Source organism: Falco cherrug, chromosome 15, assembly GCF_023634085.1.
Source record: "Falco cherrug isolate bFalChe1 chromosome 15, bFalChe1.pri, whole genome shotgun sequence".
NCBI lineage: Eukaryota > Metazoa > Chordata > Aves > Falconiformes > Falconidae > Falco > Falco cherrug.
The window spans coordinates 21,102,162-21,124,201 of NC_073711.1; the positions used below are offsets into that span (position 1 = coordinate 21,102,162).

The 22,040-nt window shown below is 35.3% G+C and overlaps 1 protein-coding gene across 1 annotated transcript in view; it reads left to right on the forward strand.

Moving 5' to 3' along the window:
• CHM (CHM Rab escort protein) overlaps positions 1 to 22,040 on the forward strand; it is a 70,162-nt gene that overhangs the window by 19,046 nt on the left and 29,076 nt on the right. Inside the window, exons 3-8 of the mRNA XM_005435832.3 lie at positions 2,137 to 2,209; positions 3,411 to 3,535; positions 7,824 to 8,199; positions 10,053 to 10,169; positions 10,844 to 10,964; positions 13,390 to 13,615. Coding sequence (XP_005435889.1) covers positions 2,137 to 2,209; positions 3,411 to 3,535; positions 7,824 to 8,199; positions 10,053 to 10,169; positions 10,844 to 10,964; positions 13,390 to 13,615 — 1,038 coding nt within the window. The remainder of the gene's footprint in view (positions 1 to 2,136; positions 2,210 to 3,410; positions 3,536 to 7,823; positions 8,200 to 10,052; positions 10,170 to 10,843; positions 10,965 to 13,389; positions 13,616 to 22,040) is intronic.

The following is a 22,040-nucleotide window of genomic DNA, read 5'->3' on the forward strand; positions in this document are numbered from 1 at the left end:
TATTCAAGGAAACTTGTGACTAAAGCAGCAGATTTCCTTAAAAATAAATCTTCATGGCTGTGTTTTTTGGAAATCCCAGAAGTCGCAGATAATATATGGATATTCAGCTTTTTATTCAGTCAAATCTTAAGAATCAAGACATTTAACTGCACCGTTGGCTCCTAAAAGTTACTGTTTTACAGATTGAAATCTGACAGAATCAGGCATTTAATATATTTAATCCTCATTGCTTTGTGTCCTGTATGCTACCAATAGCAGCAATTTGTATGCCTCACCCATGTTATTCATACAAAGCGTTAAGAAGGGACTCCTTTTTACAGATGATTGGAGTTTCTGGTTTTTAAGGGATCTGCCCATGGAGCTCTTCTGCTTAGAATATCCAAATTGCAGGGTTGACTGCTTGCCTTCTCGTGCAGCATGGACCCAGTCCACCCAGTTCCCAGCCTGAAGCACCATGTTCTGTTGTTGAAGCCACCTTAATTCAGTGGATGCTGGATTTTGTTTGTCTTTGCAAAAGATGTCCTATTTATGTTCTTCACTATTGCCTTGCAGTAGCTGAAAGACTTTTTTAGGTCAGTTTCTAGTCAGGAGCAATTAGGCATTGTTTAGCAGACATCTGTCCTTCATATGCTAAGTAAGCAACATGGTACAGAGCATCAGCCTCTTGTACTGTAAAGGGGCTGACACTCCTTATGAAGTCTTTGTCAGTGCAGATAAGCCTTGTCAAAACCATCCCATCATAAACAGTAGAATCAAACCTGAATTTAATTTTTCACTTTTATCACACTTATCTCTACAATTCAGTTGTGGAGGAGGTTATGATAAGATTTAAGTTCACTTAATTTAACAGTTTTCACACTGTTCTGTAAAATACAAACTTCCTCCCTAAATTTGTTGTTGTTTTTTGTTTTAGTGTAGTGTATACAGTAACACTTCATAATCCATTCAGGAGGATATGTTTGATACCTTTCACGCTTCTGAAGTGCCAGCATACGGTGCCAGAAAACACTTAAATCCTGAAATGACTTTTTTTATTTTGCAAGAACTAGTGGTTTTCTTAAAATGTAATTGCTCTATTAGTTTTTCCTATCAGAGTTGTCAAATATTTAAGATGTGTTATGCATGATAACAAAAGCTAATTAATCCAACTGATGTTGAGAGAAATATTGATAGAAAAAATTTTAAAAGGGAAAACAGAGTCTTTCATTAACAGAAGAACTATTAATTTTATGTGATTCAAAAGAAATAAACTAATAGTTCTCAAGAAAGAAGCTGGTAAATATAAACTGAGAATTACTCGGGGTGGTATGATCGTTTTGTACAAATCAATTCCTTTGGCTCCACCTACAGTATATGCAGTTTAATAGGAATTTTGCCAGAGCATCTTAACAGTCTATAATAAGCATAATCTATTCTGTAAGCAGTAGATAAATAATGGAGTGAACTTTCCTTTATTTGACATAGTGGATAAGAGAGATGCGGTTTCCACTGTCTGGACCTCGTTTCAGTTTACTTAACCCTCCTTTGCATAGCCACCTGATGAAGCACTGGTCATTTAGAAGTGATGTGCCGTACAATTCTATTAACTTCCAGATCAGCTTCAATTAGAAGCAGTATAGCTGTGCTGGTGTGACAAAGCTGTTAGGTCCTGCCTGAAGCTGAACCTCTGGAGTGCGGTATGGATGCAAAATACCTGAACTGGTTTTTCTGAGAACGCACTTGAAACTGGCAGACTTGTTGGCTTGGCTCCACGCTAAGTAAAGACATAAGTAATGATGTACATGTTTGAGTTAGAGGTGTAGAGTCAGTCCTGGCCAAGAAGCAGTGTTGTCTGTGTTCTTCTTTTACTCATAGCATCCTGTGTGCTTTTCTTAGCATTATTCATTTTACCCTGCAGATACTTTGATTTTGGATGATAGTCTGTTTGGTCAGAGATGCATACAATTGAGTGAAAATGGAAATTTTACATCTCGTGAAGAGTTGTGAAACGTTATACCCATTTTTATATTCTGTATCTGTAAAATCTGTCATGGAAAACATTTTGAGTGTCTCAAACGTGGTTGTTTTTTTCTTTTAAACGTGGAAGAGCTGTGATTTTTGTGTCCATCAAGTTTCACTGTTGTTTTTTCTTTACAGGAGAAATTACTATGGTGGAAACTGGGCCAGCTTTAGTTTTTCAGGATTATTGTCCTGGATTAAAGAAAATCAGGTAAAAATTTCCCAAATTACTTCTTTTGGTGTTACTTAACGTTAAATCTTGTTTGTTTGCATAATTTATTACGAGACATACTACCACAATGCTCCTTCTCTTTGGTAATTTAACAGATGAAAGAGGTTTCTAGTTTCCAACTTTACTGGTTAAGACTTAACCATCTGGCCTAGCTTTCTAAGACTGATATGCCTGGTTTATTAATACTGTTATCTGAGACCAAACAGTCTAGTGCTCAGTCATACCTTTTGGGTTCCTGAATTTATATAGAAGCAACTGAACTGTTGTTTCGATTCCTTTTCCAGCAGTTTCTGTAAATGATAAGCTGGTCTTTTCCATTTCCTGTTTGATTATTTCCCTCTCTCTGATGTTTCAGTCCCTTTTGGTTTTCTTGTGTGCTTTCAGCTGATTCTTTTTAACTGGGACAAAGGTAGTTACTGGATCCTTGTATTGAAATGTCCTATAACCAGGACAAAAAGATTAATGTTGATAGTGTATTTTTCAATGACCAAAGTTTATCTAATTCATGACAGTCCACTAGAAATCTTCTGAAGAGGATATTTATTTAGGAGATTGAGCACTTGGACTATATTAGCAAATGGATGTTCGTATTATTTACTGAAGCGTTACAAGCCTGTTGGTCTGGAGAAGATGGAACTTTTTCAGTTCAGTCTCATGCCTTTTTATTACATAGTGCTACCTTGTGGTGTAATCAGTGGAGCTGCTCAGTGTCAGAACTTAATATTCTCAGGGTTCTGTTGTATAATTTACAGATTCTTCTATGGACAAATCAATATAATGTGCAAATCACCATATTTTTTTCACATGGTCTCTGTTTGAAAATTTTGTGACAAAATTTGGCGCTATCCTGGCTGTGGCAAACGTGTCTTTTGGATTGTGTTCAAAGTTATATTCAACTCCGTTAAAACATATTCCTTTTAACACTGTATTTTTGGATTACTAGAGCTAGTAATGTAGTAAAAATGTTGGCATGTTGTAATTAAGTGACCAGCTCTAACTGTTGTAACTCAAAAAACCTGAATAGAAAAAGCATTAAGACAGTTATGATCATTCTTTTTGTTTGTTTGGTTGATTTTTTTAATACAAGATGGTACAACACGTTATTTGAGAGTACAGAGATTTATAGTACAAGAGCAGCTAGCACAGTACAAAATGTAATTTTATAATTTGTCTTTGTAAGAAAAAGGCAGATACCAATGATGAATGTGAAGATTGGAGAAAACTGATCCTTGAGAATGAAGAAGCTATTCCTCTGAGCAAGAAGGATAAAACTGTTCAACATGTAGAAGATTTCTGTTTTGGCGAGTAAGTATAAATACAGAAATACAAAAATAATTTTATATGCCCAGAGGTGAATAATCATATTGTACTTTTAGTGTCAAGCATTTCACCATGATGCCATATTGCATGTTGTTTCAAAAAGTAACCATGATCTCTGAAATGTTCTTAATGTCCTTTTGCTTTTATTGAAATCACTTGCACTTCATTGAAGCTAACTGATGCTTCTTAAATGACCTTATCGGGATGCAATGCAATTTGTTGGCCAACTTGGTGAGTTGATAATTTTCTTCTAAGCAGAAAACACAAGTGTGTTTCTAGATATTATTAGTAGTAGGAAGTTATGCATTGCCATATATTAAATTTTTCCATTCTTAATTTGGCTAAAAGCTGCTGTTCTCATAGTAAAAAATTAAATTCATAAGTACATGTAAAATGAACTAAATACACAAGAATAGGAACACAAATGGACAGTGGTACTGTAACTATAAAATATTTAATTGTGCTAAAGTGCTTTGTCATTTTTATATTCAGTGGATTTAAGTTTCTCACCAAGCAGTGCTTACCCATGATGCTTTAGAAGGAAATGCGTGGTCAAAGGCTCCGGTAACGTAATAAGTTAGCTTTTTGGGGCTATCACCTTTGTTCTGTTTCTGAAGTAAGGTAACTCAGCTCTTTACATATAGTGTGCAAAAAATACATGCTTAATTTGAAATACATGTTTTTCTGAAGATTTGTTGCGTATGCACATGAAGAATAGCGTGCCATCTTAGGACTGATACGTGGTAAATATCTTCTAGTTAGTTATTCATAGAGGTACATCTGCATCTGCAGAAGTTCAGAATACAAATTTCTTTTTTTGTTTAGATTTTGAAATGGAAGTAAGATAGCTTGTTATAGATAAGTCATGCAGAAGGTAAGCTTTTCACAATGCCATGTTGAAAACCCAAGGAACAGCTGAAAGTAACCTTGTGAAGCACTAGCGTTGAACGGTGCGTAAGCATAGTAACAATGAATGGAAATTGTATGGGCCTTAATTGAAAACTGAACTATTTCTTTGTGCTTATTAATAATTTTTATCTTTTGGATTTTGCACTGATCTGAACACTCTTCTGAATTCCTGAAAGGTTCTCTGGGATAGTTAATGTAAGTTTAACCTTGAATCCCTTAGATAATATTATAGGCAGCTAAATGAAACATTGACAGATACGAATACAGAAACATGTCTTGCTCTCTGTAAACATCATGGGTAGGAAGAGAAAAAAACAGCTTGAATTACAGTAATACAATCTGAAGGTCACAGACTCAGAATTTTCCTAACTTATATTGCACAGTAATGGCTGCTTGACTGTCATGCAGATAAAATGTTATGCTTCTTTTAAAGCAGTATCAGTTGAATATTGTAATTGGAATCCTGTTGCATAATAAATATTGTTCGGAATCAGTACTAAATTGGATTAAAGGTTTCATTGTCTCTTAACTGTGCATACGATTTTCCTGAGAAGATGCAACACTGACTGAAGGTTGGCTCAAAAATTAGTCCTCTAGCACTGAGATTTCACACTTTCTGGAAGTGAGCATAATACTTGAGTGAGGACAAAGTAGAAGATTCTGCCGTCAAGCATTTAACTTAGGCTGGCAGTATAACGCTGTCTTTCTTGATTATCACCAAAAAAATGCAAAAGCCTACGAGGAAAAATGGTAAGATTAATAAGCCTAGCAAAGAAAAAGTTTTCCAAAGTAACTTAAAACTTCTGAAAGAGTCAATTATTGTGTTTCTGACAATTTACACGTTCTGGCTGGATTCTGTTGTTTTTGCATAACTTTTATAACTCCTATGAAGTAACCATTAAACATTTATTTTGAAAGAATAAACAGCTGGGTAGCAGTATAATATACACAGTGCAAATCTGAAATGAATGGCCTTAGAACAAAGTGCATCCATCAAAGGGAAAGAATACTGTGTCTACAACAAGCTGTATTGAAAAAAGGCAAATGGCTGAAAAATAAATAGTGAACACCTGTGCTGAATAAATTAACCAGCTGGTTGGCAATTTTTCATTTGACCTATCTGAAGGGGTTGCTGTTACAAGGCATTAATAAGACACATTCATTTTAAGATATTCCTTTGTTAGTACCATTAATTGATGAATGGTGGAAGATAATATTCTAAATTTACACAACAATTTGTCTGCAGATGTATTATTTTTTTCTGAATTAGGAGAAGAATTGTCTGTACAGAAGTTCAATTTGAGTAATTTTTATAGACAGTTCTTGCATTATTCAGGGATGTTTGTTCCTATAGGAAGGATGTCATGAATTTAGATTATATACTGGTTTTAGACTTTCATTATAAAATGTGTACAGCTGCAAATCATGCAGATTTATGTATTCATTAATGGGAATTGAGTAGAGATTTAAAATATGTAAATACAACATTTTTGTTATACTGCTTTTCAGAGTGATGTAGAAAAAATACAGTGTATTTTGAATCCAAATTTTACTTTTATTTAGAAAGTACTAAGTATGTTTGATAGAAGATTGAACTGGTCATTGAGCTTTGAAGGTTGAAAGAAAACTTGCTTCTGAATTTTTGTGTTACGAAAAACTTCAGGATGGGTTAAATAAAAGCTACATTCTTAGTTACTGCATTAATGGCAATAGCTTTGGCAGTTTTCAGAAATGCCGTGTTACAAATTCCTAAAAATACCCCAACATCCGAACAGAACCCCAAAATTTGACTTTCATTTGTATTTTTAGTAGAGATTGCTTTTTTTAAAGAACATTTGACAAAGCGCTTATCTTTCTTTGATATTTTATAGTTATTTAATGCTTGCAGTATGAAGCAAGAAGACATAATTAATGTACAGAAACAGATGTACAGACCTCTTTCATTAGTGCTTCCTTATAGTAGTTCCTGTATTTCCCAGGGCAATATGTTACCCCATTCATGAATAAACGCTTCCTGGTGGCTGTGCATAAGCTGAGAGACCTATTCCAAACTCTTATTTTCATGAGCCCACGTGAGCTCCCCGAGTTCATAAGTGAGGAGCAACTTCTAAAGGATACAGGGTTTTCGTTATCCTGCCCCCTGCTTCTGTCTGTAAGGCTACAGATGTGCAAGGGAGCGTTTTTTTATATGTATACTGGGTAATTGCTTGCTGTTCAGTGAATTTTAACCATCCTGTTAGTTACTGAAATTTTGTACTGTATGTTTGCAGGTCACATTTAAAATCATAGTTCGTTAGTCTTCAGCCAAGATTAAATTGTTTATTCAGTGCATTAATGGCTTGTAGTATAAAGATAAAAAGATAGTATGAAATTGCTGCTGAACTTTTTTCACTTACAATGACGTTGATTTGATTCATCTCAGCTGGTAGTATAAACTCAAATCCTAAGTTCAAAAGTACCAGTTTCTAAGGTAAATGTCATTGAAGTTCAAGATAAAAAGAGTAGATGAGATTAAAAGTGGAGATCTGCTTTATAAGAGGAATTTTAAAAAATTGTGTTGTGGAAAGCAAATGGACTATACAGACTAAGCTTGTGGTTATGTCCCTCCTTTGGACTGGCTGCCTTCATCTGCTATGCACAAATTTGTAACACTTGCATAAAAATAACATTGCTATGTAAGGGAACTTTATTCTGTGTGACTTTTACTAGAAGAGCTAATTAGAATGCAAGGTCAGAGTTGAAAAAGTAATCTGAAAGTTTTACTTAAACTTCAGGTCAAAATTGTGTGCTTCTCTTACAGACTTGCTATGAGAGTATGAGGCAAAGTAGGCTCAGTTGTATAAAGCACTTCTGTTTTCTTCCATGAGTTTGGTTTTTAAAATATCTGAGCTTAATGACTTTAGTAGTGCATTTTTGCATTTCAATTTCAAAGGGCTTTTTTTTTTAATCCACAGGAAAAACCTAATCAAATTGCTGTACTGTTTCAGTTTTAAAATATTGTATTTCTTTTTTTATGTAGCTGTGTATTGTGTTTCACCCACATGAGTTTTGATTTTCATCATAAGCTCATTCCATCTTTTGAGTCTGTGTAAAGTAAGAACCCACATTTTTGGTTGTTTTCTTTTTCTGCTTAATAAAAATACCTCACTTGAATTACAGCTTTGCAATCAAAGAACCAGAATTCTGTAGTGGGTGGTACACCTGATTTGGCCAGAATAAAGAAATTCTCTAATGCTTTTCCTGGAAATACTTGAGGTTTCCATTCTGGCACTGTCTCAAAACTTTAAACAAATTTTTAAGACCCTTTAAAAGACTTCTTCCCCCAACCCATCCCCCCCTTTCTTCCCCTTGTGTCTCTAATCAGTCAGGATTCAGCTGAAGATGTTGAAGAAGCTGGTGCGTTGACAAAGTTGCCTGTCTTTGGAGCCTCTGGTGCTGAGGGGGTTGCTCAGGAACTGGAGGAAGAGTGCCCAGCAGCGGAGAGTGCCGTACCGGAGCCTGAGAGCCAGGGACCAGAAAAGGCTACAGGCACTGAGCCTGCAGGTCCAGTGGAAGGGAACGATACAGAAATAACCTCTGAGAATGAAAGTTCTCGCAGTGTGGCTTTAGGCGAGTCCGCTTTGGAATTTGGAAAAACTGAAGCTGCACCCTCAGAAACTCCTGCCCAAGAACGCAAGAAAATTACATATTCCCAAATTGTTAGAGAAGGCAGAAGGTTTAATATTGATTTAGTTTCCAAGGTAGGAACTGAATGACTGTTTTCATGTAAGTTCATTTATTTTGCTTAAAATACTGAAATTTTTAAAAAATCATTAATGTTGAGGACGGCTGACACAGTATCTTTGAGGCAAAAAAGACACTCCTGAGAAGTAAGCAAGAATTGGTAGCCTTAAAACAAACAGGAGCTATTTCATATATGCTCTTTAGCGTTTGTTTATAACCAAAGAGACCATGAAACATAGCTCAGAATTATGTCCATAAGGATAAAATTCCTGAAATTTAGCACTTATGGTAATACCTGCAACATTGCACTTGCAAAATAGTACCATTAAAAAAATTATATGTTTAGGCAGGGAAAAATCAATCTACATTTAGATCTTTGATGTCTTTAAAATGAAAAATAATTTTCTGTTGGAGTGCTTCCTAGGTTTTAGGGTTTCCTGTGAAACTTATTATCTCTCCTCTCTATACCCAGACTAAAGCACGGAATTGTAGTAATATTGGAAAAAAAAATGATTAGTTAATCCATAAGATACACTGACTACAGTGAGTTATTCCTACTAGTGGGCATTTTACTGAGAACCTGACATAATGTCATACTGTTTAAACTGTAAAATCTGCCTTTTACATACTTCACAGTATATGAATATGGCCAAGCAAATGCAAGTTAAATGGAAATTTTTCTTAACTTCTGTGCTTTAGATTATCTGTGTATTCTGCAGTACAGTGAAGTGTTTTCAAAGTTGAATGCTGAATTTTTCATATTCTGCACGAAACAATTTTGCGAACCTCTGGAAACTGGTGGAAAAAAAGCCTTTCCTCGATAACTTATTAAATTCTTTGTGGAGACAGTACAAAATGCACTATTCCAAATACTGTCTCTGTGTTCCAAAGGTACATAACTCTTCCATGCACCATTGGAATGACATCATGAAAACAATAGTGAGTGTATAGTGGTTTAGCAGATAATGCTATTTTGTATCCTTTTTATGCTTTTTTGGTGCCACTGTGTTACATGGTGTTAATTGCAATGAATTCCAGAAAATCTGACTGAAGTGTGGGCATCAGGGCAAGACTAGTAGTTGGTGTTGGTTTCTCTCTGGCACTGTGACAGACTTCCTCGCAGTGTCCTTGTTGGTGTTCCAGTAAGCCTTTATCTTGAAAATTCCTGTGTGATTGTGCAAATTCTGTTACTCAAGGCCATAAGACTTGAAGCAGGTTTAAACTAATCTCCAGTGCTTTTCAGTTCAGGCGTATGTCTTGAGTTAGTAGTTACATTTCTGTCCCTTCAGTATTACATAATATATCTGTAGCTTATAGAAAGAGTAAAGGTAGACAGAATATAAATTAATATAACAGAATATTAAGACTGAATCTTAACTGCATGTTTAAGGAATTTACATTTAGAAAATGTGGCATTATCATTTCAGGTAATTTAAGGAACAGCTGGTGATGATTTACGCAGACAGCGTCATGTACTTCACCGATATTGGGAAATGAAGGTTATAAAATACGGTGTTCAAGGATATGTAGCATACAATACCAAGAAATTATCCACAATGACAATGCAAAAAATTGTCCCAGGCTATGACTGCCAGACTAATAAAACTAAATGAGCAGTAGGCTGACACCTTCTCCCTTTCTCTGCTGTGCACTGCTTTGTCTCCTCCATTTGTATGGTTCTTCCATTCAGTTAATATTACTTTGCACATACTACATCTTGAAGCTCTTTTTTCAGTTTTTATTTCACGGTGTGTACTTGTAAATAGCTATAGAAAGCACCTTACAAATGAATACTGTTGGTATCACTGTTTTCTTCCAATGTAAGCACTTTTTCTTTACTCACTGTTTTCTCTTTTTCTTCACTGTGCAGTTGCTTTACTCCCGAGGTCTGTTAATTGACCTTCTGATTAAGTCAAATGTTAGCAGATATGCGGAGTTCAAAAATGCGACACGAATTCTTGCCTTTCGAGAAGGAAAAGTAGAACAGGTATTGTAAAACAATGTGTTGTGTATGTTTAATACCATTTTTTTCAAGTCAAGAAACTTGAAATTGGTTTCTTGAGAGTTTTGTAATAATAAGCTAGTGTTTTTCGTTAAGATTCTGATTTTTATTTCATTTCTGGAATGAGAAGGTGTTTCTATGTGTTACATATAATTTAAAAAAAAATCTAAAATAAGAAAGTCCATTCCAGTATATTATTGACATAAATCTTTGCTTCATGTCAAATATTTTGACCATGGTTGACTTGGCAGTTAATTCTTAAAGAATTGTAGGGTTTAGGTTTTAAGATTTGTAGGATAGGCTTGATTTGCGTCTCTGCTACTTAGAAGAGATGTCGTTGGTGTGATAATGGCAACAAAAGATTTTGGCAGAGTTAATTATTGCAACTCTTTTGATTAACTCTGCAGTAAGATGTGCAAGGGAAATTGAAGGGAAATAAAAATGGGAAGAGGCTGAAAAAGATTTAAAAATATTTTTATTGTGGAAAATTGGTAACTTAGTATAGTTATAATAGGAAATGATGGAAATAAATATGTAAGAAAATAACTATAATAAAAATAGTAATTTAAAATATTTGTTAGGTAATCTGTAATGTTGCTTGATACTTTTCAGATCCAGAGTATGGAAAGTATCTGAAATTATTAAAAAATATATTCCAGGTGCCTTGTTCTAGAGCAGATGTCTTCAACAGCAGACAGCTCAGTATGGTGGAAAAGAGAATGCTAATGAAATTTTTGACATTTTGTTTGGACTATGAACAACACCCTGATGAATACCAAGGTAGTGTTTCGTTGAACAGTGTACACTCTCTTCTTACGAGTTCATTCAGTTGTGCACAATGTTGATAACTCTCCTGTGTTTTCATGCAATTTATTTTTATGGATTCTTTTTCAAAGTATGCTTTGACCTTTTTATGACCTTTTCACTTCAATGTTAAATTCTTCTACTTAAGCACATGCTCTTCTAGTTCCCACATCATTTATTATTTAAGTTTTTCTTTAACAGCAAAATTATATATTGCAACATGGTTGCACATTTTTAGGTGTTTCGTCCCCACTCCCAGGTATTTTTTAACATGGTGTGATGTATCTGATTTTTCTGGGGTTTTGGATAATATGTGAATCTTCACAATATGTTGCCACAAAATGAGAAATAGAGAAAATGAAATTTTTTTTTGCTTTGAAAGTAATGTAATTTAATGCCTTTTAGTTTTAGAGGGCTAGTTCAAAGTGCCTTTCTCAACTCTTGGCTTATTTAAACGAGAGAAAATCTGAATAGATTTGAGCTGCAATGTGCAAAGAATAATGAGCATCAGGTCAGAGAGGGAAATGGGCTAACAGAAGAAAGGTGCTTTAGGTTTATGTACTTCAGGGTACAAAGGATGAAGTGTTCTTCTCAGTTCTTGGAGTCTGAAAGGAAACCAAGCCAAAAAAAGAAAAATCTGTCAAAAAGAAATAATGAGGGAAGAAAAATAGTTAAAACTATTGACATAAGTTTCAGACTGAAATATATCGGTGCTTTTGTAGTTTGATGGTGGCTTGGCTAGGCAGTATTTTTGAAAGGATCTAGTGTTAGAAAAAAATAATTGTTGACGTACTGGTTTGATTACTTAAACAAGACCCTTAGATTAGGTACAACCGTTAGAGAAAAATATTTTAAGCATGTGAAGAGACAATTGGTCAGTACTGAAAACAATCTTGTAAGATTAGGAGAAAGTGAGTCTGTAATGAACTCCAGAAAATCCTGAAGGGGAAAAAAACTCATTAGGCTGAAGTGGTTTATAGATTACAAGTAATTTCAGGTTTGCTGCCACTGGAAGAAATGGAGGTGCTCAGCGTGAGAATATAGGTGGTGTTTAGAAAATTTATTAAGTAAAAAAAGGAGACGCCACATCAATTTTAAATGAATCCATTGATTCATGTACCTAAATGACATTAATTTATTTTACTTGCAGAGATAGTTAAACAGATTTTGTTCCTACCTTTTAAAATAGCCTGGCAAGTAATTGGGAATAATTTTAGTTAGATTAGTCTAATGTAAAGACTTCAGAAATTTAAAGTTGCTCTCGGCGAGATCATTACATTCGTGGGAAGGCAGACTTTTAATAGGGAGAGTTCATGATAGTGTAAAAATTTTTTAAGCTTTTTTCTGTAAAATTTGGAGTTATGTGAAAAGTCTGAAGTGAGGAAAAACTTGAGAATTTTTTTAGCGTGATAAAAAAACCCTGTGATTTTATGACTTGCTGCATGGCTGCACACAGGATAGCAAGGTACATTTGTAATAAAACAGTGGTTGAATCTTGAACAGAATATATAACTTGATAAGACTAGCCCACCATTGATAGAAGTGTTTCTGAATTACCTATGAATTTATCCATGACTGAAATAAGCTTAAAAGCAGATTTCTGAATAATGTGAAAGTATGATACTGCTTAAATACAGTCTTTTCCTGGAAAAAAGTTTATTTAGTTATTAAGATAACTGAATTTTTCAGACATGTATCCATGGCGTACGATACTTGTGTTGAACATCTTCAAAAAGGCTTGTGTTTCTTTCAGTTTCAAAATGTGTCAGCAATAGTATTAATTTAAAGGGGAGATACGCTTCCTCATCCCTGTGATCTTTGTGTCTGATCCATACTTGCTTGTTGGAGCAAGTCATCAATTAGAACTAAATATTTTACCTTTTCATCTTTGGATTAAAACTTCATGTGAATGGCTTGGCTGCATATACATATACACTCTTACCATACCAGTATGGATGCAGCAGTACTGTTCGTGAATGGCTGTCATTCAGGTATAACATTTGGGGTAATTTACAGGCAACTGCGTCCCAAGGCACTTCTGAGGATTTTTGTCCACAGTTGCTCACTTTTCTCACATCTTTGAGAAATGGGTTTAGATCAATTCCACCAATGAAGAGATGAGGCCATATTTAGAGGTTGCCTTCTAGACTGTTGGAGACCCATTACAAGGGGTTTGCATTATTTTGAAATATTTTAATGGAGTGATATTTCTGTCTTCTCAGAACTCACTTTCTGGGACTACATTTTTAAACTTTCATTGATTTAGATTATCCATTTTCAGCAAGACGTTTCTTGAAAAACTCATTTCCTTTTGTTTAAATACAAAAGTGTTTAAGTTAAAGTGTATGAGAAGATACAAATGCTATACTATACCCTTTACCTAAATTTATTTTTTCCTCAGAGTATGAGAACAGTACATTTGCTCAGTTCTTAAGAACACGAAAGTTAACACCCAGCTTGCAGCACTTCATTCTTCACTCTATTGCAATGGTTTCGGAGACTGACTGCAGTGTTCTTGAGGGTCTTCAGGCAACAAAAAAATTTCTTCAGTGCCTTGGCCGCTATGGCAATACACCATTTTTGTTTCCTCTGTATGGTCAAGGAGAGATCCCGCAGTGCTTCTGCAGGTGAGCTTCACTGTTCTAATAGTGTCCTCCAAAAATAAAATCGTTGGTAACCTAATGCTAATAGATACCATTCAGTAGGAATCTTCATGTTAACAATTGCATCTTGATTTTGCTCGCTTTACATTTTCATTGGCTATGAAATCCTCCTCCCCACCCGCCCCCACCCACCCCACAAGAAAAGGAAAAAAAAGAAGAAAAATGTTGGAAATTATGCTCCTCTAATACTTTGAAACAATTTTCATTGTATGACAAATGGAGCTTGTAACAGCTGGCTGTTGTAGTGGGTGCCTGTGGTAGGAAGTACTAGGAAACTGGAAGGATAATTTAACTTACTTGTAGCTATCCCTTTTTAAAACTGTCAGAGGAGACTTGGGGTGATGTCTTTCCAAAAGGATGACGACTGTATTTTGGGAGATTAAGAAGATCTGTGTTTTACTCTTCCGGAAGTTACAGGGTGATGTATGTTTTCAATGTGTTACTGATTAATGTTGAGAGTGCATCTGCCATTCATGGGTAGATACTTAATAATGAACTGGATTTTTCTGAAAGAGGAAGAATTGTGCCTTTTATGAAATGAATGAAAAAATACATAATTCTTTCACCTTTTTTTACATCATAGACTTACACAAACAGCGCAACTGATGTGAAATCATGTCCTTATTCTCTTGGCATCATTTTGTAAATCTGTATAGACCACAAGCTTCCACTTGTGACTTGTACAGCAGAAAAGACTATGAAGCCCTCTCACACTGAGCCGTATACAGACTGCAGTTTTACATTCTAACCTCTTAACCTCTTAGAGCTGCCATATGTTCTCTACTACTTGAGCCCTAGAAAGTAATTAAAACAAAAAAACCCTATTGATTCCAGGATAAAACAACATCCACTTCATCCCCTTTACTTGAACTATGTGCAATGATAATGTAGTCTTTAGCATGACTCCTGAGGTGTGCGAGGGATTGTGGTTCTAGCAGAGGAGCTGTTGATGGATGCTTTTGGGGACCATCAAGAATACATGTGCAGAGGGTGGGCGGTTTTAATTTTCAGTTGTTTCCAACAGTTCAACTGGCTTTTAAAAGGCTGAGGGTTTTTTTTAATCATTTCTTTTGCTGGCAAGCAGCCTTTCCATCTGCTCTATGTGGGTTTATAATGTAGTAACCTGTTGGTCTGAAGTAAACATTAGCTTTATTTAAAAAAGCAGTATTACATGGTGAGGCCATTTTGTTATGAGTGATGTATTTGTTTATCGTTCATTTAAATAATCGGTGCAAAATCTTACCTGCTTTGTTCTTGGTTGGTAGACAAGTTCTGCTTTTTATTAGTGTGCTACTATTAAGAAATTCTGGTTTACAGCACGCTATAACTGAGAGACACTAGATTTAGATTAGATACTAGGAAGAAATTCTTTACTGTGATGGTTGTGAGGCACCGGAACAAGTTGCCCAGAGTGGGTGCCCCATCCCTGGGGGGTGCTCAGGGCCAGGCTGGACAGGGCTGGGGGCAACCTGGGCTGGTGGGAGGTGTCCCTGCCCCTGGCAGGGGGTTTGGAACTGGATGGTCTGTGAGGTCCCTTCCAACCCAAACCATTCTATGGTGATGAATCTATGATTATCTTCCTGTCTTGTCTGTATGATAGACTCTGGTTTTCTTCTCTGTAATGGTACTTAAGTTACTGCTGGAAGAATGGCCTTAGCAACCTGAGCCCATTTGGCAGTGTGTAGGGTGGATGCAGTTGTATGTAGATAGAAACATTCTGGAATAGTTGTCATAATTTGTGGAAGGCATCTATAAAGTAGCTGGTTGGCACCAGCAGCTGGTCGTACTGTGGAAGGTCTTATTTGGCCTTAGCAACTAATGAAGGCCATGTGGAATTGTCCTGTATGATGTATATGTGTATGTTAACTAATGTTTCAATGAGTTCATTAGACAACTAGGCATTGTTCTGTACTACATTGAATAGAGATGTTATTTGGTAACATCTTTTGTCAATAGCCTTTCATCTGTACCTTAAACTGTATTTGTACAGATGTCGGTACGTGACCAACAGATTGAAAAATCCAAATATTATCAGAGCCATTAGAGTAGCACAAGTTTTGTGGTTAGATCTTTGGCTTCAAGTACCTGGGGGAAAAAGTATATTCAATAATTAAAGCTGTAAGTAGAATGGTAGTTACTTTTTTTCCCACTGTAGTTTCTTCTCAATCTAATTTTTCTCACATTCTTGAAAGCCCTTTGGCTTTATTTTGTTTATTAGCCAGCTCATGCGATTTTGTGGTCTGTAACAGCAGTCTGTTTCAAGAGTTAGTAGGAATGGTGTCTAGAAGTCTTATAAATATTCTTACCAGAAAATCATTCTGTGCTCACAGGAATTCCTCAGATGGCCAGAACTTTTTATTTATGTCCATTAATTGTTATATTTTAAGCGTTTCTTGCTGAATTGTAAGTGTTAAAATAAAGACAGTATTATAATAGTTGAAACAAATTACTCTAACATCCCAAGAAGTAATCATACTTTTAAAAGGTTTGTATTAGAACCATTCTAATAGAAAATAAAGTCTGGATGTCTTTGTTTCTAAATAAACAATTTAGGAGGCAATTTTAGGTTTTTTGGAGATTAATCAGGTTTTATATGTGGTCTGCCTTGGATATTATGCCCTGTTAAAACTGAGCGGTTCTGTTGAGACTGTATAGTAAAGTAATGCCACAACCTATACATCATACCCTACAGTTTTTATCACCAGGTTATCAGAGTAAGGTGTCACCTGTTCTGTGATTTCTAACCACTGTTCTATATTCTGTTTTAATGTAAACCTCTTAAGCGTTTCTCGCAGCCAGTTACACTGTGTGTTCTCATCAAGGCTACTGTTATAAATGGCATGCATGCATATTTATGTGAATGAGTCAAAGACATTTGTAAGTCACATCCTTGCATTCTAAATGAATTCTGCATAAACAGTACAACGTTTTATAACTACTGACGACACTTGAGTGAGTAAAAGCGGTGTTAGTTCTTTATTGGTTTAAACAGGTATGGTTTAGGAGAGAAAATTAAACTTTTATATCGCTGTAATGTACCTCCCAATATGTCGAGCTACAGATGTGAGATTTCTGTCTCCATAAATTGGATTCGTGGTACAAGGAAGGTCATTGGAAGCCTCACGCTGTGCTGAGCTGACAAGCAGCAAAACTTTACTGGCCTGTATAACAGCTTCCTTTGGTTCAGACTTCTTAGTATAAAATGTTATGTCTCTTACTTTCTAGTGAAGTAGTAGTAGTGTTAAGTTTAGTAAAAATAAATATAGTAATAGCTCATTCTTGAGGAAAATCAAAGCAGCCTTTACATTCGATATGGTGAACATAAGATGCCAAAACTTCAATAAGTAAGGCAGCGAGGGAAATCAATAGATGCTTTGCAGTTTGCTGTTAGCATGTAGGTGGCAAATCTGTAATACAGCTTTTGTTTTCTTGAAAAATGTTACTAAAGAAAAACTGTAATTGGGCACCATTGTAAACTATAAAGTCCCTGTGATGCAGCATTTACAATATTTACTGTGATTTTGATGTTTTGGTCTTGTTTTAGAAAATATTAGGAAATAGCCCAAATATTTTCTGATGTAGGAGGTTAATGTTAAAATTATCAGCTTCCAAATTTCCTTTGTAACCGGGAAAAGAAGATACTTGACTTAAAAATCTGAAGTAGCTGTCAAATACAAGCACGTATTTGCTTTTGCATGTTGTACAAAATTCCTCTTTTGTAACTGGAATCTCCTTTGCAGTTTTCAGAAGTAAAAACTGGAGGTTTTTATGGTTTTGAGAAGTGTTTGCAAGTGCTGTTTTTCAAATATTGTTTCATATAGTTCACTTGGTTCACCTCAGTGAAACATGCCTCTTATTTTCAGTTTTCCTTTGCAGGGAAATCTTTGTGGAAGCTTTCAGTTGTGCATTTCTTCACCCATGACCAGTGTTGGTTAATGAATGACAGCTGAGAAGTCACTTGTAGGTTGGGGCCTCACTTTGGTGATGTTTTCCAGTGCTTGCTTTGTGAGCACACTGAATTTTGGGGGAGACTGTGCATAGTTTCTCTTCAGTTTGGCTTCAGATTCTTTTTTTATGGACTCTTGCAAATACAAACATCCAAATGGAAACAAGAGTTTTTGAAAAGTAATAGTGCATTTTTTTCCCACTTGAAATTTTAGAGGGAATTGGGGAACATACGCCGTCAGCCTTCTCATAAATGTTCTAGGGGGTTACACATAGTGTCTTTTTTTCTCTTTGTTAAGTCATCCAATAATTAACAGATGTGGTTGTGGTAGTAGGTTCCGAGGCGGTAGAATGCTTTGTCATAGGAATTAGTGATTCACTGACTTTTATGGGTAGCCAGTTAATGACTTATATTTCCTATAAATAGGTTATGAACTTTTACATTGTGTATGTATTCGGTGGGCAATTTAACTTTTTTTTTAGTAGTTGTTACAGACTCTAGCTGAAATTAGTCATTTTGTGACAATGACAGTAGTAATTTTGTGATGGTGGAAAGATCTGATTAAGACGGTTCATCTCTTTCAGTCCCTATATTTACAAGAAGATTAAGAGTTCAGGCTGAGATATGATGGATTGTGTGATTGATTTGGAAGGTTCCTGTATATATTTCAAAAATGAATAATTTTTATCCTTATATTTGAGCTATTACCTGCTGCAGATTTTGAAGCTTCTGAGGTAGTCTCAGGTACTTAAACATTTCCAGTTATGTCCCTGTTATAATCTGTAGGAAGGTTTTAGTGTTCTGAAATCAAGACTGGACTCCAGGAAGCGTGACTGCAAGAAGCACTTAGAATTGATAAATTAATAATTCAGTGCAACATATTTTTCATTTGAGTCTATGCATGAGTATCATGTCTCCATATGTAAGCAATATGCATGACTTTTCTGTATGTTAATTGTATGATTTGGCATATTAATGAGAAATTCAAGCAATGTTAATTCCTTGTGACAATCAGATATGACAGATTTGAGTCTTAGTATATGTGCAATTTGGTGCAAGTGTGAAAGAATTATAGGTGATTTAAAAAACATAGGCTGTATCTGAGTTATTACTTCAGTGCTACATTTTAAAATACATAATTTTCATATTGACAGATATATATTTTATCACTTAGGATTATTCCATTTCTTTGGACCTGAAAATTTAATCTGAAATTACCAACAGCTTGCTGTATTACCTGTTTTTTACTAAAAGACTGAATGGTAAGAGTAGCTGCAATGCTGCTTTCTTCTTAATTGTTTTCACTTGCATTTCAGTGAAATAATAAAACTTTTTTATGTAGTTTGGATCTTAAGACAAACAATATATTTCTTTTCACTGTGTTGGCAGATGAATGCAAAATGGGCAAGCTTAGTTAGCATAACTGTTTGTAGGATCAGTTGTTTGTTTTTCCCTCTAAGGAGAAACTCTTTCTTGGGATAAACATCAGGGAAGTGAGATAATCCATCATTCTGAGACCTGTTCTCTAGTGATGGATGGATAGATTGGTAAAGTAACTCAATAATCTTCATTTTTTTCAGGTTATTCACAGATCAGTGAGCATTGTCGTTAATAAAGCTATGGAATGCTTTTGTGTCCTTGCCCACATTATTTCTCAGAATTTGACAGGGAAAGACTTTTAATTTGGAACTAAGCTTTGTTGTGAAATACATTCTAAGTGTATGAAACGTGGAAAATACCTTCCCATTATAGATCTTATCTTTTCAGTGAGATGTTTGTCAGTTCTTTGTTTAAAAAAATATTTACCATTATGAGAGCTTTTCTGCTCATTATTTCACTGTTGAGAAACACAGCATTCTTCAGAAGTTTATACCTTGTGAAGGCCTTCAACTGTTAGAATATATCACATGGGATACTCTGAATCATACAAATGTTGTCAAAGTATATTGAATTCAGGTCCCTAAGTAGGGATGGGAAAGTTTTCAGTCAAGAAATTGTATTATAGGGGTTAGACTATACCCTCTGGTATAGGAAAAATAAACATAGCACTACATATTAAAAAAGGCTGAAAATAACTTACATTATCCTACTCTCATTCTTGGTCATTCATGGTTCATTTTACGAGCATATTTGGAACTTAAAAGCACGAAGTATAAATGCTGTAATGAGATGGTATTTCAGTAATTATTTGCTTTAATAATTAAGATGATTATAATAATAGAAGGAAGTATATCTCATACATTATTTGGTATTACCTCTTAACAGTCTCTTCACAAGTAAATTACTCTCTGCTTGTGTGGGGATGTGCAGATTCTGGTTTACATATTCTTCCTGAGAATTATGACTCAGGCATGCAAATATGTTACAGCTTTATCAGAAGATCCATGGAAATGATATGAATGTTTATTATTGGAGCAGATCTGGGATGTCCATGCAAATGTAATTTAGCAGAGTCTTTTTTCATTAAAGTAGAAGACAGAGAGAGGTAGCTTCCAAAACGTTACTGAATTAGTAAAATAGTCCTTGAATTTCATTGTGGGTTAAGATAACTGGAATTTTTATGTCTTTTCTGGAGGCAGAGAACACATAAATGGGTTTTATAGATGAGCTAATGCTTAGTGACTGGTTTCTAGTCACTCATTTTTGTGTCTCTGCCCTACGGTCCTAATCTTCCAAGCTCCTCTTTGACGGTAGAATTGTTGTATAATTGCAGCTGAACGACCTTGTGGGAGGAACAGCTTCATCTCTTGCGAGGTCGATAGAACTTAGAGCAGGGAGGTCTCGTACTTCCACGTTCCATAGACATCAGTCTTCAGAATGCATTTGTAGTTAACTGCCATCACAGTAGTGTGGAATACACTGAACTTCTTTTGGGTTTTGGTTTTCTTTTTTATTTTTTTTTTCCTTTATTCCCCTCCTGCTATGTAGTAATTTCTTCTAATTTCCACAGTGCTTTAGGTGTAATTTCTAGGACACTTGCTAATTAAGTACCGGAATATGTTGTCTGATGGATCTTCACCTTACTTTCATGTAAATTACCTGGGGGTTTTGAGTTTAGCATCCCAGAGAATGATTCTTAACCTAGATTCACTGCAAAGCAGTGTTAATTGCAGTATCCTTGAGAAATACTTGTATGATTCTCCCATTTAATAAACCAGTATGAAACAACTTTTCTTTCAAATCCTGGTAAACTTTCCTTAAGCAGCCATGCTAGTACAGCTACAGTATGGTTAAATGTGATGTTTATCCTCTAGTTCATTTCAGGTCTTTGCCCAAAACTCAGCTGAGAATACACCATACAACTGAAGTGCAAGTTAATTTTCTAGCAACTTCATTTTGAGATCTGTTTCTATATCATTTTGTAAAGCAAGATGCAAGTGTACTAAGTAAATGTGTTGAACAAACTATTTAGGATTAACAATATCATTATTTTAAGAAACGGCACTTTTTACGTTGTGATTCACAATCTTGATAAAACTTCATGGCTCTGGAACTACTTATTTTAGACCTAGTCTCAAATTTTTTACCTCAAATTTTGAATTTTGCTGAGAAGACAGTAGCCTCATATGTTATCACATCAGTCATCATCTTTGAATAGTGTTTGGATTTACTTTGCAGTTTCTGGAAGCACGATAAATTTATTCTAAAACAGAACTTATATCACTTGTTGCTTCAACAAGCAACAGTACTTTTCCCTGGATAGCTCTATGGGACGTTTTCTGGCTATGCTTTTACTCAAATAAATTTTCATAATTCTTTGTGAGTTATGTTTGCTAATATGTTCTTCATTTTCACTTCTCCTGAGATTTTCTTATGAATAACTTGTTAGGTTGATTTGGTAAGCTTTAAAGCAAATTTATCGTTCTTTCTAAATACTTTATTCAAGAAGGCTAAATCCCCAACTGTTTATTTAAAAAAAAAAAAAAAAAAAACAACCAATGAACAAACAAAACACCACACACTTTCTTCTGGATAGAGCAGTTGTGTTCAAGAGAGCAAATCTGAAGTTTGACAGAAATCTGATCCCCTCCCCCCCATTTATTTGGTCAAGAGACCTGTTACCAGGAAGTAATCTAGTCATCAGGAGTTTGTGGTCACGCTTGAGTTTTTCTTCCTCGTGAGCATTGGAAGACCTACTTCTTGCACAGATACGTTTTCACCCTCTTAAGTGTTCCAAGTTGTAGGATGTCACATTTAATATTTTTTTCTCATAAACCAAGAAATTAGGTTAATCTTCTGCAAAAACATTTGCTTTCAAAATCCTATGTGAAATGTCTTCTCTTTTTTTTCGCTGCAGAGGTTCTTTTATTTCCTGTTGTAGAGAGGGTTTTTCTCAAGGGCGTATGATCCCTGTGTGCTTCCCATGAAGTTAGCATCTTTTTTCCTTACTCACCGGCAGTAGGAGCCTACAGGAAGCTGAAGTTGGGTGGGTTGTACGCTGTC